The following is a 19,064-nucleotide window of genomic DNA, read 5'->3' on the forward strand; positions in this document are numbered from 1 at the left end:
TATTGCTTACGTATCGCTGCTGTCCGCTGGTGGAGAAGAGAAGTCTGGGGAAATCCAGGCTTTGTTCATCTTGATGAGTGTTAGCCTGTCGGCACTGTCGGTTGACAGGCGGGTACGCTTATCTGTGATGATTCCCCCAGCCGCACTAAACACCCTCTCCGACAAGACGCTAGCTGCAGGACAAGCAAGCATCTCCAGGGTATACAGCGCTAGTTCAGGCCACGTGTCCAGCTTCGACACCCAGTAGTTGTAGGGGGCAGAGGCGTCACCGAGGATGGTCGTGCGATCGGCTACGTACTCCCACACCATCCTTTTACAGTGCTCCCGCCGACTCAGCCTTGACTGGGGAGCGGTGACACAGTCTTGCTGGGGAGCCATAAAGCTGGCCAGGCCCTTAAAGACTGTTGCACTGCCTGGGCTGTACATGCTGCTCGATCTACGCACCTCCCCTGCTACCTGGCCCTCGGAACTGCGCCTTCTGCCACTACCGCTGTCGGATGGGAATTTTACCATCAGCTTGTCCGCCAGGGTCCTGTGGTATAGCAACACTCTCAAACCCCTTTCCTCTTCGGGAATGAGAGTGGGAAGGTTCTCCTTATAGCGTGGGTCGAGCAGTGTGTACACCCAGTAATCCGTAGTGGCCAGAATGCGTTGAATGCGAGGGTCACGAGAAAGGCATCCTAACATGAAGTCAGCCATGTGTGCCAGGGTACCTGTACGCAACACATGGCTGTCCGCACTGGAAAGATCACTTTCAGGATCCTCCTCCTCCTCAGGCCATACGCGCTGAAATGATGACAGGCAAGCAGCATGGGTACGGTCAGCAGTGGGCCAAGCTGTCTCTTCCCCCTCCTCCTCATCCTCCTCATGCTCCTCCTCCTCCTCTTGAACGCGCTGAGATATAGACAGGAGGGTGCTCTGACTATCCAGCGACATACTGTCTTCCCCCGGCTCGGTTTCCGAGCGCAAAGCGGCTGCCTTTATGGTTTGCAGGGAAGTTCTCAAGATGCATAGCAGAGGAATGGTGACGATAATGATTGCAGCATCGCCGCTCACCACCTGGGTAGACTGCTCAAAGTTTCGAAGGACCTGGCAGATGTCTGCCAACCAGGCCCACTCTTCTGAAAATAATTGAGGAGGCTGACTCCCACTGCGCCGCCCATGTTGGAGTTGGTATTCCACTATAGCTCTACGCTGCTCATAGAGCCTAGCCAACATGTGGAGCGTAGAGTTCCACCGTGTGGGCACGTCGCACAGCAGTCGATGCACTGGCAAATTAAAGCGATGTTGCAGGGTGCGCAGGGTGGCAGCGTCCGTGTGGGACTTGCGGAAATGTGCGCAGAGCCGGCGCACCTTTACGAGCAGGTCTGACAAGCGTGGGTAGCTTTTCAGAAAGCGCTGAACCACCAAATTAAAGATGTGGGCCAGGCATGGCACGTGCGTGAGGCTGCCGAGCTGCAGAGCCGCCACCAGGTTACGGCCGTTGTCACACACGACCATGCCCGGTTGGAGGCTCAGCGGCGCAAGCCAACGGTCGGTCTGCTCTGTCAGACCCTGCAGCAGTTCGTGGGCCGTGGGCCTCCTATCTCCTAAGCTGAGTAGTTTCAGCACGGCCTGCTGACGCTTGCCACCGCTGTGCTGCCACGCCGCGCGACACCGACTGCTGGCGACGTCCTGCTGCTGCTGACACATCTAGATTGCGAGACAGAGATTGAGGAGGAGGAGGAGGAGGGTGCTTTAGTGGAAGAAGCATACACCGCCGAACATACCACCACTGAGCTGGGGCCCGCAAGTCTGGGGGTGGGTAGGACGTGAGCGGTCCCAGGCTCTGACTCTGTCCCAGCCTCCACTAAATTCACCCAATGTGCCGTCAGGGAGATGTAGTGGCCCTGCCCGCCTGTGCTTGTCCACGTGTCCGTAGTTAAGTGGACCTTGCCACTAACCGCATTGGTGAGGGCGCGTACAATGTTGCGGGAGACGTGGTCGTGCAGGGCTGGGACGGGACATCGGGAAAAGTAGTGGCGACTGGGAACTGAGTAGCGCGGGGCCGCCGCCGCCATCATAGCTTTGAAGGACTCCGTTTCCACAACCCTATACGGCAGCATCTCAAGGCTGATAAATATGGCTATGTGGACGGTTAACGATTGAGCGTGCGGGTGCGTGGCGGCGTACTTGCGCTTGCGCTCCAACAGTTGCGCTAGCGACGGCTGGACGGTGCGGTGCGAGACATTGCTGGATTGGGCCGAGGACAGCGGAGGTGAGGGTGTGGGTGCAGGCCATGAGACGGTAGTGCCTGTGTCCTGAGAGGGGGGTTGGATCTCAGTGGCAGGTTGGGGCACAGGGGGAGAGGCAGCGGTGCAAACCGGAGGCGGTGAACGGCCTTCGTCCCACCTTGTGGGGTGCTTGGCCATCATATGTCTGCGCATGCTGGTGGTGGTCAGGCTGTTGGTGGTGGCTCCCCGGCTGATCTTGGCGCGACAAAGGTTGCACACCACTGTTCGTCGGTCGTCAGGCGTCTCTGTGAAAAACTGCCAGACCTTAGAGCACCTCGGCCTCTGCAGGGTGGCATGGCGCGAGGGGGCGCTTTGGGAAACACTTGGTGGATTATTCGGTCTGGCCCTGCCTCTACCCCTGGCCACCGCACTGGCTCTTGCAACCTGCCCTGCTGCTGCCCGTGCCTCCCCCTCTGAAGACCTGTCCTGTGTAGGCGTTGCACACCAGGTGGGGTCAGTCACCTCATCGTCCTGCTGCTCTTCCTCCGAATCCTCTGTGCGCTGCTCCCTCGGACTTACTGCCCTTACTACTACCTCACTGCAAGACAACTGTGTCTCATCGTCATCGTCCTCCTCACCCACTGAAAGGTCTTGAGACAGTTGCCGGAAGTCCCCAGCCTCATCCCCCGGACCCCGGGAACTTTCCAATGGTTGGGCATCAGTGACGATAAACTCCTCTGGTGGTAGAGGAACCACTGCTGCCCAATCTGAGCAGGGGCCCGAGAAAAGTTCCTGGGAGTGTTCCCGCTCCTGAGCATGTGTCATTGTAGTGGAGTGAGGAGGCTGGGAGGAAGGAGGAGCAGCAGATAGAGGATTCGGATTTGCAGCAGTGGACGGCGCAGAACTCTGGGTGGATGATAGCTTGCTCGAAGCACTTTCTGCCATCCAGGACAGGACCTGCTCACACTGCTCATTTTCTAATAAAGGTCTCCCGCGTGGACCCATTAATTGGGCGATGAATGTGGGGACGCCAGAAACGTGCCTCTCTCCTAATCGCGCAGCAGTCGGCTGCGACACACCTGGATCAGGAGCTCGGCCTGTGCCCACACCCTCACTTGGCCCTCCGCGTCCTCGGCCGCGTTCACGTCCTCTAGGCCTACCCCTACCCCTCAGCATGCTGTATTACCAGTGATTTGATTTCCCAGGCAGGAAATAAATTGGCGCAAGCCTGCAGGCCAAATATAATTTTTTCGCTTTTTTGCAAAGGGAAGGCCCCACTGCGGATATTCAATGAACAATACGTTTAATTAATAACTGTGGTGTGGCCCTGAAAAAGTGTCACACAACTTTAGTGTAGCAGAGTTATTAACTCTGGCAGAGCAGGTATTTGCCAGTCAGGAAAGACAATGGCGCAAGCCTGCAGTAAACCGTAGCTGGTTGCGTTTGATTTTTGTACGTTCTCCACGTAGCACACACGTACACGGAGACCTTAGGACTGACACAGGCAGGCCAAATATAATTTTTTCCCTGCTTTTTTGCAAAGGGAGGGCCCCACTGCGGATATTCAATGAACAATACGTTTAATTAATAACTGTGGTGTGGCCCTGAAAAAGTGTCACACAACTTTAGTGTAGCAGAGTTATTAACTCTGGCAGAGCAGGTATTTGCCAGTCAGGAAAGACAATGGCGCAAGCCTGCAGTAAACCGTAGCTGGTTGCGTTTGATTTTTGTACGTTCTCCACGCAGCACACACGTACACGGAGACCTTAGGACTGACACAGGCAGGCCAAATGTAATTTTTTCCCTGCTTTTTTGCAAAGGGAGGGCCCCACTGCGGATATTCAATGAACAATACGTTTAATTAATAACTGTGGTGTGGCCCTGAAAAAGTGTCACAACTTTAGTGTAGCAGAGTTATTAACTCTGGCAGAGCAGGTATTTGCCAGTCAGGAAAGACAATGGCGCAAGCCTGCAGTAAACCGTAGCTGGTTGCGTTTGATTTTTCTACGTTCTCCACGCAGCACACACGTACACGGAGACCTTAGGACTGACACAGGCAGGCCAAATGTAATTTTTTCCCTGCTTTTTTGCAAAGGGAGGGCCCCACTGCGGATATTCAATGAACAATACGTTTAATTAATAACTGTGGTGTGGCCCTGAAAAAGTGTCACACAACTTTAGTGTAGCAGAGTTATTAACTCTGGCAGAGCAGGTATTTGCCAGTCAGGAAAGACAATGGCGCAAGCCTGCAGTAAACCGTAGCTGGTTGCGTTTGATTTTTGTACGTTCTCCACGCAGCACACACGTACACGGAGACCTTAGGACTGACACAGGCAGGCCAAATATAATTTTTTCCCTGCTTTTTTGCAAAGGGAGGGCCCCACTGTGGATATTCAATGAACAATACGTTTAATTAATAACTGTGGTGTGGCCCTGAAAAAGTGTCACACAACTTTAGTGTAGCAGAGTTATTAACTCTGGCAGAGCAGGTATTTGCCAGTCAGGAAAGACAATGGCGCAAGCCTGCAGTAAACCGTAGCTGGTTGCGTTTGATTTTTGTACGTTCTCCACGCAGCACACACGTACACGGAGACCTTAGGACTGACACAGGCAGGCCAAATATAATTTTTTCCCTGCTTTTTTGCAAAGGGAGGGCCCCACTGCGGATATTCAATGAACAATAACTGTGTTGTGGCCCTGCCTACACAATTCTGTCCCTGTAGTATCAATGGAGGGTGCAATGCTCTGCACAGACGATTTTTTGAAAAAAAAAAAAAATGCAACACTGCTAACAGCAGCCAGCACAGTACTGCACACGGTTAAATTTGGCCCTAGAAAGGACCGTTGAGGTTCTTGAAGGCTACACTCACTCCTAACACTCTCCCTGCCTAAGCACCACTTCTGTCCCTAATACCGGGTGCAATGCTCTGCACTGCCGATTTTGAGAAAAAATAAAATAAAATTTTCCACTGCTAACTGAAGCAGCCTGCACACACGTAGATGTGGCCCTAAGAAGGACCGTTGGGGTTCTTGATGCCTACACTCACTACAAACACTCTCCCTACAGCAACTCCAATAGAACAGCACTTTCCCTCACTAACTCACACGGCATCTGAGCCGAGCCGCGGGAGGGGCCGACTTTTATACTCGGGTGACATCTGATCGCCCCAGCCACTCACAGCAGGGGGGTGGTATAGGGCTTGAACGTCACAGGGGGAAGTTGTAATGCCTTCCCTGTCTTTCAATTGGCCAGAAAAGCGCGCTAACGTCTCAGAGAGGAAACTGAAAGTAACCAGAACACCGCGTGGTACTCGTTATGAGTAACGAGCATCCCGAACACCGTAATATTCGCACGAATATCAAGCTCGGACGAGTACGTTCGCTCATCTCTAGTATGGATCCTTTTCTTTTTTATGTATATATTTTTATTTTATTCTGTAATTTTTTTAACTTATTTTTGTATCTATTTTTTTAACATCTCTGTCCCCCATGACGACATATAAGACCTGTGGGGTCATTCATATGGTCTTTCATTTTATTAATTTCCCACTTTTCCACTGTAACTCCGCATATCCATCGGACCCCGAGTTACAGGAGAAAACATTCCCCTTTAGTGACAGTAGTCACTAACAGAGCTGATCTGTGTCTGCTAAGACCCTGCAGCTCTGCAATGACAGGAGGCATCCGGTGGTCATGTGATTGTTGGATCGAATAGCGGAAGTAACACTTCAGCTTTCTCTCTGTACTACATAGCTGTGTAGAGCCCTATGTAGCCTGAAATTGAGAAGGCAGAAGTGGTTAAAAACATATATTTACTGCGCTTGGTCTTTAAAAGGTTAATTTTCACCTGCTGTTAACATGTTGGGAGACATTTAGGCCCCTTGCACACGCAATTAATAAAACACACCTCATACTTAATTTTTTACTATACCAAACATTCTGTTCTCTGAAGTAACAGATTGAAAATGAAGACAAGATTGTTTTGTCATCAGCTAAAACTACTGAAATTGAGGTTATATTTTATTTTTTACTCCTTCTTATGCTGCCATTAATATTGCTTTTTGCGGGACTACACATTAGGCCTCCTGGCTCTGGCCTGTTTTGTGGCTTTCATCTCTTCCACCTCACTCTAAGGGCTCAGTCAGACGGGCGTTTTTTCGCGCGATTTGCGCATGCGTCCGGCGATTTTATAAAACCATTGCTTTGCAATGGTATCGGACACAGCTGTCATTCAGCTGAGAGCTGCCCCTGATTGGCTCAGCGCAGGGACCAATCTGGGGCAGCTCTCAGCTGTCATTCAGCTGAGAGCTGCCCCTGATTGGTCCCTGCGCTGAGCCAATCAGAGGCAGCACTCACTCACCCATTCATGAATTCATGAATGGGTGAGTGAGAGCTGCCTCTGATTGGTGAGGCTGTGACCAATCAGAGGCAGCTCATTCAGCAGGTGGGAATTTTAAATCCCCAGCTGCTGAATACTACTCACAGCAGTTCAGGAGAACTGCCGGCCGGCCGCGCTGAACTCCGTCTGCCGGGACCAGGTGAGTATATATATTTTTTTTGTTTTTACACATTTCTGGATGAATTTCTGGGAAGGGCTTATATTTTTAAGCCCTTCCCGAAAATTCATCGTGAGATCGCCCACAGCCCATTGCTTTCAATGGAGCTGGCTGTATTGCCGGCTCCATTGAATTCAATGCGCTGGACAGCTCCGGCCCGTTTCTATTGAAACGCGGCTAGGAGCAGTTTTTTCGGGCGATTTTTCGGCCCCGGTCACGCGATTTGCGGATGCGCATCCGTCATGCGATCCGCAAACCGCAGGAAAAAACGCCCGTGTGACTAAGGCCTAAGGAGGAACTTTGTGAGTGCTGCTGTGTATTTCTGCCTTTGTAACTGTTTGTATGTGATTGAGCTTTTTTTTACTATTTTTGTTTTTTCCTCCCTCTCTTTAAAAAAATCGTAACTCCTTTATTTATCCATCAATCTAGTTGTATGAGGGCTTGTTTTTTGCAGAACGCGTTGTATTTTTCAATGGTAATATTTAATGTACCATATAATGTATTTAAAAACTTTTACAAAAATTCTAATTGGAGAGAAATGGAAAAAAAACAACATTCCGCCATCTTTCGACGTGTCTTGTTACTACGGCACACAAATTTCAACAAGAATGACTTCATAACTTTATTTGATGGGTCAGTATGATTACTACGATACCAAACTTATATAGTTTGCTTTTGCTGTACTACTTGTATTTTTTTCAAAAGATATTTAATTTTTAAAAATTATTTTCTGTCTCCATTTCTGCGCACAATAACCTTTTTATTTTTTCGTCGACATGGTTGTCTGAGGGCTCATTTGGTCCAGTATGTCCTATAGTTTCAGTTGGTACCATTTTTGAATACAGATGGCCTTTTGATTGCTTTTCATTACATTCTTTCTTGGAGACAGGGTGACCAAAACAGCACATTTCTGACTCTTTTTTTTTTTTGGACAATGCTCACCATGTGGGGTAAATAATGTATTACTTTGATAGATCAGACTTTTATAGACACAGCAATACCTAATATGTATTTTTCTTTTATTATTTAGATTATTTTATTGTAAAAAAGGTATAAGGTTTTTTAAACTTTTTAATTTTTTAAAATAATTAGTAAAACTTTATTGTTCTTATTTTTCCATTTTCTTTTAGTCCTCCTGAGGGACCACAACATGCAATGCTTTGATCGCTCCTGCAGTATGATGTAATGCCACAGCATTATATCATACTGCAATCTGACAGGCAGTCTATTAAGTCACCCCACAGGGATGGCTTGATTGGCATACTGCCAAGACAGCCCTGGGGCCACTTAGAAGGCCCCTGGCTGCCATGTCTCCTGTAAGGCTCCCTGCGATCTCATTGTGGGGAAGGGGGAGGGGGGCCTACGGGACCCCCGAACATCATTCGGGGGATTTAAATGCCTCTGTTAGAACTGACAGTTGCATTTAAAGGGTTAACAGACCCAATCGGCTGCGTGGCTTGTCGGGGCTGTTGCCCGCGGGTGTCAGCTGTAAGAAACAGCTGACACCGGCGATGTATGGAAGGAGATTGCATCACAATCTCCCTCCATACACGTCCTGCAGCTGCAGGACATAAAAACACTATAGGGCCATCACTAAAAGGTTAAAGTGGTTTTCTGGGACTAGGATATTGATGACCTATCATATCAGTGGAGGTCTGCCACTTGGGACCCCACTGATCAGCTGTTTGAAGAGACAATGGCTTCTTCTCAACCATGCACTGTTATGTTCATCAGTCATATGGACTAAGAGCTGCTCAGACCTATTCAGGACCGAGTTGCTATTCCAGGCACAGATGCTATACAATGTATCGTGCTATACCCAATATGCAGTGAAAAGGCCACGGTGCTCACTTGAGTGCACTATGGGCTCCCACCCACTAGCGTTTTTTTCTCCACTGCGCTGCGAGAGTAAGTGAAAACTCTCGCAGAGCAGTGCGAGAAAATTGCTGCGATATCGCTGCGACAGTCTTTTCAATGGGGCCAGCGGCAGCAGCGCTAGCCCCATTGAAAAGATATGGAGAATGCCGCGGACTTCTGCCACAGCTGTGACAGCTGTCATGAATGAATAGCTAAGAGCTATCTGCCATTGGCTGAGCGCTCAGCCAATAGCTAAGCAGTAGCTGCTATTGGCTGAGCCCTCAGCCAATCTGCACAGCCCTTTCAGGAGGCGGGGATTTTTAAATCCCCATCTGCTGAAAGAGCTCAGTAGCAGTGCCGGGGAGCCAGCCGGAGGACGTGGCTGACAGCAGGAGAGGTGAGTAACTTTTTTATTATTTTTTTAACCACTTTTTTATAATTATCGGGGAAAGGCTTATATTTCAAGCCCTTCTCCAATAATCATTCTGCGGGGCTTGTCAGAAACCACTGCTTTCAATGGGATCGGCAGCAGTGCCGATCCCATTGAAAGCAATGGGATAGCATGCCGCGGACTTCTGCCACAGCTGTGACAGAGGATTCCTTCATCCCCGCGGTCCCCGGGGCAGAAGTCCGCGGCATTCTCCATATCTTTTCAATGGGGCTAGCGCTGCTGCCACTGGCCCCATTGAAAAGACTGGCGATGTCGCAGTGATATCCCAGCGATTTTGGGATATCTGCCTGCGTTTTTCTCGCACTGCGATGTGAGACTTTAACTTTAGAATCGCATCGCAGTGGAGAAAAAAACGCCAGTGGGTGGGAGCCCTACCTCTTCAATAAGCTGATCGGTAGTGGACTGGAGTGATGGATCCCACTGATAGGTAATCAATATTATTGTACCAGAAAAGCCCTTTAAAAATGTAGCACCCGAGTCACTTCATCCTGTAAGTCTGCCAAACCAGGTGCTAAAACTGGAATATGAACAATGAAATGCAATAATAGTCACATAAACGTACATATGAAGCCATTAAGAACTTTCCCACACCTGTCTGGGTTAGTACCCTTTACATGGGCCAAGAAGTTACTTTTATCAAGGAGACCAAATTAACATTCGCATGTCAATGAGATCTCATTCCTGCTGTTCATTTGTTTTCACTGGTATGTGAATAAACGACTGCTAGCACAATCATTCCATAAAGATTACATTCTTCTGTGGCACATCTCCTTGTTTACATGGGAAGAAACGCAGCCAATGAGTTTGCTCGTTTGTCAGCTGCTGATGTGCACTTTTGCAAGGGGTGATGATCAGGGAAAAAAAACTTTCAGATGAACATTCTTGTTCAATCAACATCCCATAAATAAGACCTACACAGAACAATAGACTGACATTGCACTTACTTGTTTACTAGATGATGGATTCTCTCCCTTACTTTTGGGGGTTGTTCCTAAAAAAAGAAAAGGAGCTCAATATTTTTGGTTGTAGAGTACCGGCTTTATACCTCAGAGGTCTGTAGACACAAAATGGCTCTATTGATTAAGATAGCAATATTTAAAGTCAAATTTGCACATGATGCTTTTTATACTGTATTCACTTGCAGATGTAGAAGTGATACTTACTTACATGAAAAGGTCGCAGAGAGAATACTAGAGTACTTCCACCTTCTAAATCTCTATAAGTACAGTATTCATTGAACACTGTTCATACATTGCAGACTGACTAATAATTGTGGGTCCTAAATAGCAGACTACCCCTCCCTCAATCACCTCCATATACTAAAGCATACAACCTCTTTAAATAAAAATATAAGATATCTGTAAGGGTGCTTTCACACTTGCATTGAGGATTCCGCTTTCCTGCTCCGTTTGGAGAGCAGGAAAAGAGAATCCCAGTGGCCGTCGTCTCCGGATAGAACCGAACAGCGCCAGGTGCACCTCACTGACTATAATCGGGTCCGCCTGCTTTCCGCCCAGAAACCCGGTTTTGGGATGGAATAAAAAGCACTGCATGCAATGCTTTTTCTTCTGGTATTTCCAGATGGATCTGCAACAGAACCTCCAACTGGAGGTTCCAACGCAGATGTGAATCACCCCTTACTGTGTTTCCTTACATTGCACATACCAGCAGCAATAGATTTTATATTTCTCCTTTAAAGACTTCCTATAAGTTTATACTTTTCACCTAATACAGTTGTAACCTTGTAAAATTGTCTGCAATATGTAAATAATAAATGCTTCGGATAGCAACTATTACAGCTGTCCTACTTTGCACTTTCTCTGAACCTGACTATGACATTTTTGTTTCTGACCACTCCACAAAAGAAAAGGTCTCAGAGGATTGTGCAGCTGAGCAGAGTCAATTCATAGTTGGTGCTTTCAGCTCCATGAGAATGACGATAATTTCACATATTCTAAATGCTCAACATTTTTTCAAGGTGCCGTTTTTCTTAGGCTTTACGCTTATGGTAACAGATTTCTATGATCATTTTTTATGATTCTCTGTACTTAAAGTACCTTAAAATGTCTTGCTATAAGCTGTTTACATTTATTTATGCTGCACATCCTTTCCAGGGTAAGAAAATCCCAACATTGTACTTACTTCATTTCACTGCAATCAGGCCATTTATATGCATATGAAGTGCAGTATATGATAGTTGTGAAATGCCAGTTTTGGGAAAATTCATTATACTCTTCTAGTTTATATAGGTTAAGATAAACAAGAGCAGCAAAAAAGGAATATGTTTCAGCGTAACTTTCATCAATCATACCTGTGTTTTTATATATATAACAACTAGAAAGAGTTTTGCCAAGATAAATAAATGTGATATCGGAAATCGGTTTTATCTCTGTGGCAGGTCTAAATTAATGGATTGAAGGAGATAGTGAAGAACAGAGGCAGTTTCTCTGCCACTAATTTTGTACTACTATTATCACCCTAAAAAGCCTACCACTGGGCACCCATCCCGACAAGGACGACCCTGTCTGGAATCTGTCCCTTAAATAACTGAGCACACCCTGTTGTACCCCTGAATAACTTACTAATATGTTTGTTAGACAGAAGCAACAGTCTGTCATGTGGTACTTTTGTTCTCTTCATATTATGAGTACCCCAAATGACATTCATCTACCTGGACCTTTCCAGCAGTTTCTTAACTTCACATAGCAAGTGGCATAACAGAAATGCGGGCCCCAAGTCTTGTCCTGATCTCCGATTCCACATCCAAAGTAATACTTGTAGGTCTCTGTATTACAGATGATATCTTCTTATGTCTCTCAAATGTTAAAATTGCAAAATCTGTCTGGTTTGTTTTGGAATATGTGAGATGCCATATTGTTTCACTAGGCAAATATGGGGCCTCATTTATCAAAACTGTCTAACAGCAAAACTATTTTTGTTGTCTCTAGCAACCAATCATAGCACAGCTTTCATTTTACCTCAGCAGTTTCTGAAATTAAAGCTGCGCTGTGATTGGTTGCCATGGACAACAAAGACAATTTTACTGTTAGACAGTTTTTATAAATGAAGCCCAAAGTTTTAATGGTCAATATACTGTAACAAAATGGTACAATATTGAATATCATATGATGTCTATAATTTAATTATTTTGTCTGACAGAATATTTTTGTTGCCTTATTTGGATTCAGCACCCTTAACATAAGTAAGAACACAGATTTTTACACAAGAAAATATACCCTTGTAACAGTGTAATTCATTACTCATAGAACTCAAAAAAGTCTTATCCACCCTGACATGTTAACAAGCTATGCATCCTCTGCATCTAAAACATCCCACCACCAAAACATCTAACCATGTCCTCCGTTTGGGGATGGGCAAAAAATTACAATGCAAGTGTTTATCTCACCTCTTGAAAGTAATATGTGGGTGAGGGCCAACAAATTTTTTAATAACCTCATCCATCAGTAAGATGTCCCAATATCTCAGCTTCCCTAGCAGTTGATGCTCCATTATCATATGTTGCAATAAGGGGAACTACTTTGTCCCCACCCATTTCTATTTTTCTCTTTTTGATAAGTAACTGACCCTGATCTATGTTCAAAGCATGACAAAATGCCAGACATAAGACCTTATCTGGGTAACCGTTTTTCCTGAAGCAAGTTCTCAGGTGCCATCCCTGGGTAACAAAATCCTCCCTATTCGAACAGTTGCATTGTACCCTCATGTACTGGACTTTAGGGATGTCACTTTAGAGAGGCACTGGATGATTGCAACCCTATCTTAACAGTGAGTTAGTCTGTTTTCTAAATACTCTAGTCCTTAAACACCCCAATATTGCTCTCAGAATCTCCACATCCAAAAAAGTGAATTTTTCATAGGAAATCTCAAAGATAAATTGGAGATCAATCACAATCACATTGAGAAGATAAACCTGATCAGAAAAACCTTCCTGTGTAGCATGCCAGATTACAAAGATATCATCAATGTACAGTGCCCATAGTATATGTTGACGTGTGTAATCTCCCCTGATGAGTTCATCAAACAATGGATTTATCACATTAGCATGTTATACAGGGATATGATAGTTTAGTTATATAAAGGACAGATAGGGTCGTCCTTGTCAGGGCGTTTGCCCTGTGGTAGACTTTTCAGGCTGATGATAGTGGTGTAGAACTAAGGACAGTTTCTCTGTTACTATCCCCTTCAATCCGTTGAATTGGACTTGCAACAAAGATAAGACCTATTCCTGATATTTATTTATCTTGGCAAAACTCCTTCTGTTTTTTATTTGCATGTGACACCAAGTGGGGTGTGTTTTTATCTCATGTTTTGATCCGTGATTCTTGTGGATTTTTATTATACATTTATATATATATATATATATATATATATATATACTGTATATATATATATATATATATGATAAAAAAATATATGATTAATAAAAGTTAATGCAACATATCAGTTTTTTTTCTACTCTTGCTCGATTCTGAAGGGCTTGCCTGACACTTGGATATTGCTGTAATTAATATTTATATAAGATAAAGTGATTCAGCATTTCACCTTAATAAAGTTCTCGGTGTCTGCTCTGCTCTCCATTCCTGAAAGATTTCTCAAAAGAAAGTAAAAAAAGACACTTTGAAGAGCTGGAATATTTCCAACTCAATATTTCAACGTTGCCTGGAGAATGTTTTCATCCACTCAATTACTGTTAGAAACTCATTTATTTGTGCCCAGTGTTAAATTTCTAATCCCTTCTAGGAATAAAAGGCATTAAGATAAAATAACCGTCTGGTTTTACCTTTAGAATGTAAACAATGCCACTAAGTGCATGTCTACATACCCATTCTACTCATGCTCTCCTTGTATGGGTTTCACATTTAACAGAAAAACTAGAAAACAGTCTACAGTTTACTGTAAATATCTGCTTTTACCTTAGTTTAAAATTGCCAATATTAAGACTTTACAATGCAAACATAAACTAGGTATTTTATAGAAAACTCACACAAACATGCATGTATATGCTCATGCATGTGCAATGTGATATAATCTTCATGGAAGGTACATTAAACAGTAAAAGTAGATAGTTTAAATAATGTAAAAATGTATGTGAAATAACATGTTGTGTTTCCTGAATTTAAAAAACAGGACTGACTTTAGCCCCCTTCCCATCATGCACCGTACAGATATGGCACAATGGGACAATAGTTCTTGTAGTAGTTCTTGTGAATATGTTTATGGCACTAGTTACAAGAAAGCTCAGAAGCTCAGCCCCATAATCAAAATAGTATTGTGGTTGTAACTGACACCCACAGTCCTGCTGCAGCCACTAGGAACAGAGTTAGCCCCTTAAATGCCACAGTCAATGGTGACCATGGCATTTCAATGGTTTGGAGCCTCCATACTCACACCATCAACCCCGCATAAACCAGTTGTGGGGTGATGATGGCCTCTGGTTTTTCTATCTATGGTGGCTTTACTGTCGGTAAAGAAAATGTCAGTTTGCAAGAATACACTGCACTACATAATTAGCGCAGTCTATTGTCTATGCAATCAAACAATTGCATCTTCAAGTCCCCTTGTGGGATGAATAAATGTGGATAAAAAGAAATAAAAATATTTTGATCTAACAAAATTTTACATTAAAAAATAAGCATAAAAATTGCCATTTTTTGCAATAAAACATGATTCACTATGGTAAAAAAACATACAAATTTGGTATTACCATGCTTCATTCTATAGTTATTATGTTATCTATTCTGCATGGCAAATACTGTAAAAAATGAGGTCACTTTTCAGGGAATTCCACTGGACTGGGTACCTCAATAACTCTGCCACTATCACATGGCATAAAAACATTTTTTTCCAGCAAAATCTCAACTTTTTTCCTTCTGAGCCTTGTCATGTGCCCAAACAGTAGTTTATGTCCACATATAGGATAGATATTGATTAGATTGTTCTCCTATTGTCCGCCCACCTGTGAAAATGAAACATTCAGGGCTAAACCTATATATTATTGGAAAAATTATAATTTTTCGTTTTCAGGGTCCAATGTTAACAAAATCCTCCAAACACCTGTAAAGTCAAAATGTTCAGTACATCCCTAGTTGAAATCCTTGAGGGGCATAGTTTGCAAAATGGAGTTACATCTGGGGGTCCGCATTCATGAAAATTAAAAAATGGGGGTAAATCTATGTGCTTTTGAAAAAAAAAATGTCATTTTTAGAGATGAGCGAGCACCAAAATGCTCGGGTGCTCGTTACTCGAGTCGAACTTCCCACGATGCTCGAGGGTTCGTTTCGAGTAACAAACCCCATTGAAGTCAATGGGCGACTCGAGCATTTTTGTATATCGCCGATGCTCGCTAAGGTTTTCATTTGTGAAAATCTGGGAAATTCAAGAAAGTAATCGGAACGACACAGAAACGGATAGGGCAGGCGAGGGGCTACATGTTGGGCTGCATCTCAAGTTCCCAGGTCCCACTATTAAGCCACAATAGCGGCAAGAGTGCCCCCCCCAACAATTGTTACTTCTGAAAAACCCTCATTAGCAAGGCATACCTTAGCTAAGCACCACACTACCTCCAACAAAGCACAATCACTGCCTGGATGACACTCCGCTGCCACTTCTCCTGGGTTACATGCTGCCCAACCCCCCCGCACGACCCAGTGTCCACAGCGCACACCAAAGTGTCCCTGCGCAGTCTTCAGCTGCCCTTATGCTACACGCTGGCCTCATAGCCACACCACCCTCATGTCTATTTATAAGTGCGTCTGCCATGAGGAGGAACCGGAGGCACACACTGCAGAGGGTTGGCAGGGCCAGGCAGCGACCCTCTTTAAAAGGGGCGGGGCGATAGCCCACAATGCTGTACAGAAGCAATGAGAACTCCAATCCTGTGCCACCTCCATCAGGAGCTGCAAACGTGGGCATAGCAATGGGGAATCCATGTGCCACACAGTATTCATTCTGTCAAGGTGTCACATAGCTCAATCCACACTGCAAGGGGAGAGCCGTCAGCGCTCTGCCCCCTACCCAAGTCAGTCAGTGCCTTTGTGCCAAACAGGTCAAACACCGCAATGGGAACTAAGTTTGCACCAACAGCATAGGTGGGTCCTAGGAAACCCAAGACATGAACAAAAAACAGATTCAGCAATCCTAGGCTGGAAGCGGACTTTCACTGCACCCAGGACATAGGCCTCTGCACAAACCCTCAGCAATCGCGTGCCTACAGCGGACTCCAATGCTAGCGTAGCTGTGCACATCTCATTAGCGCTGTATTGCTCCTGTAGTTTGTCCCAATGCAGTGCCCCGGATAGTAGAGCTAACGTCAGATTAAATACAGGTGGGCTTCAGCCCACACTGCATGCCCCAGTCAGACTGGGGTTCTTCATAAGTAGACACAGGCAGGTACAACTCCGTGTGGACCAACAGCATGGGTGGGTCCCAGGAAGCCACCGGCGTTACATAAATAAATCCCATTGCATTGCCCAGCACGGCTGAGGTAACATCAGATTAAACGCAGGTGGGCTTCGGCCCACACTGCATGCCCCAGGCTGACTGGGGCATGCAGACACAGGCAGATACAACTCCCTAATGTGAAGTCCGTGTGGACCCAAAGCATGGGTGGCTCCCTGGAACCCACTGGCGGTACATAAACAAATCCCATTGCAGTGCCCTGCACAGCTGAGGTAACGTCAGATTAAATGCAGGTGGGCTTCGGCCCACACTGCATGCCCCAGCCTGACCGGGGTTTTTAATACATAGACACTGGCAGGTACAAATCCGTAATGTGAAGTCCCTGTGGACCCACAGCATGGCTGGCTCCCTGGAACCCATTGGTGGTACATAAATGTATCCCATTGCAGTGCCCTGCTCAGCAGGGCTAACGTCAGATATAATACAGGTGGGCTTCGGCCCACAGTGCATGCCCCAGTCAGACTGGTAATATGTACCTTAACAGTAACCGCGTTGGTGGGAATGTGGTCGCGATTTAGTGGGCCGTGGCGGGGGGATGGGGGTGGTGGTGGTTGGGGGGGGCTCTCTTGTTGTGTCGTTAAAAGTGAAATTCTTGGACTGCCTCCAGACGGACCAATGCAAAGGTATTTGCCAAGAATGTTTTCATTGTTGGAGGAGGAGGGGGATGTTTTTGAGGCACTATGTGTCACTACAACGCTTTAATGAGAATTGAAACGTATAAACATTGTTTACAAAAGTAATATGACTGAGCCTTGTGGGCCTAAAAAAAATTGCCCTTTCGGCATGATTACGTGAGGTTTCAGGAGGAGGAGCAGGATGAATATAATACACAGATTGATGAAGCGAAAAGGTACCCGTTTTTTATGGTGATAGAGAACGATGCTTCCACCCGCGGGTGCAGCCTACGTATTGTTTAGGTACCGCTGCTGTCTGCTGGTGGAGAAGAGAAGTCTGGGGAAATCCAGGCTTTGTTCATCTTTATGAGTGTAAGCCTGTCGGCACTGTCAGTTGACAGGCGGTACGCTTATCCGTGATGATTCCCCCAGCTGCACTAAACACCCTCTCTGACAAGACGCTAGCCGCTGGGCAAGCTAGCACCTCCAGGGCATAGAGCGCGAGTTCAGGCCACGTGTCCAGCTTCGACACCTAGTAGTTGTAGGGAGCAGAGGCGTCACGGAGGATGGTCGTGCAATCGGCTACGTACTCCCTCACCATCCTTTTACAGTGCTCCCGCCGACTCAGCCTTGACTGGGGAGCGGTGACACAGTCTTGCTGGGGAGCCATAAAGCTGGCAAAGGCCTTGGAGAGTGTTCCCCTGCCTGCGCTGTACATGCTGCCTGATCTCCACACCTCCCCTGCTACCTGGCCCTCGGAACTGTGCCTTCTGCCACTAGCGCTGTCGGATGGGAATTTTACCATCAGTTTGTCCACCAGGGTCCTGTGCTATAGCATCAATCTCGAACCCCTTTCCTCTTCGGGTATGAGAGTGGAAAGGTTCTCCTTATACCGTGGGTCGAGCAGTGCGTACACCCAGTAATCCGTAGTGGCCAGAATGCGTGTAACGCGAGGGTCACGAGAAAGGCATCCTAACATGAAGTCAGCCATGTGTGCCAGGGTACCTGTATGCAACACATGGCTGTCCTCTCTAGCAAGATCACTTTTAGGATCCTCCTCCTCCTCCTCAGGCCATACACGCTGAAAGGATGACAGGCAAGCAGCATGGGTACCCTCAGCAGTGGGCCAAGCTGTCTCTTCCCCCTCCTCCTCATGCTCCTCCCCCTCCTCCTCCTCCTCCAAAACGCGCTGAGATATAGACAGGAGGGTGCTCTGACTATACAGCGACATACTGTCTTCCCATAGAGCCTGGCCAACATGTGGAGCGTAGAGTTCCACCGTGTGGGCACGTCGCACAGCAGTCGGTGTACTGGCAGATGAAACCGATGTTGCAGGGTCCGCAGGGTGGCAGCATCCGTGTTGGACTTGCGGAAATGTGCGCTGAGACAGCGCACCTTTCCGAGCAGGTCTGACAAGCGTGGGAAGCTTTTTAGAAACCGCTGAACCAGCAAATGAAAGGCATGGCACGTGCGTGAGGCTGCCGAGCTGCAGAGCCGCCACCAGGTTATGGCCGTTGTCACACACGACCATGCCCGGTTGGAGGCTCAGCGGCGAAAGCCAGCAGTTGGTCTGCTCTATCAGACCCTGAAGCAGTTCGTGGGCCGTGTGCCTCTTCTCTCCTAAGCTGAGTAGTTTCAGCACCGCCTGCTGACGCTTGCCCACCGCTGTGCTGCCACGCCGTACGACAACGACTGCTGGCGATGTGCTGTTGCTGACATATCTTGATTGCGAGACAGAGGTTGCGTAGGAGGAGGAGGGTGGTTTAGTGGAGGAAGCATACCCTGCCGCAGATACCAGCACCGAGCTGGGGCTCGCAATTCTGGGGGTGGGTAGGACATGAGCGGTCCCAGGCTCTGACTCTGTCCCAGCCTCCACTAAATTCACCCAATGTGC

The 19,064-nt window shown here is 46.6% G+C and overlaps 1 protein-coding gene across 1 annotated transcript in view; it reads right to left on the reverse strand.

Annotated features, from left to right (window-relative positions):
- SMOC2 (SPARC related modular calcium binding 2) overlaps positions 1-19,064 on the reverse strand; it is a 441,990-nt gene that overhangs the window by 25,284 nt on the left and 397,642 nt on the right. The window contains exon 12 of the mRNA XM_066595994.1: positions 10,022-10,068. Coding sequence (XP_066452091.1) covers positions 10,022-10,068 — 47 coding nt within the window. The remainder of the gene's footprint in view (positions 1-10,021; positions 10,069-19,064) is intronic.

Source organism: Eleutherodactylus coqui, chromosome 3 (genome assembly GCF_035609145.1).
Source record: "Eleutherodactylus coqui strain aEleCoq1 chromosome 3, aEleCoq1.hap1, whole genome shotgun sequence".
Classification (NCBI taxonomy): Eukaryota; Metazoa; Chordata; class Amphibia; order Anura; family Eleutherodactylidae; genus Eleutherodactylus; species Eleutherodactylus coqui.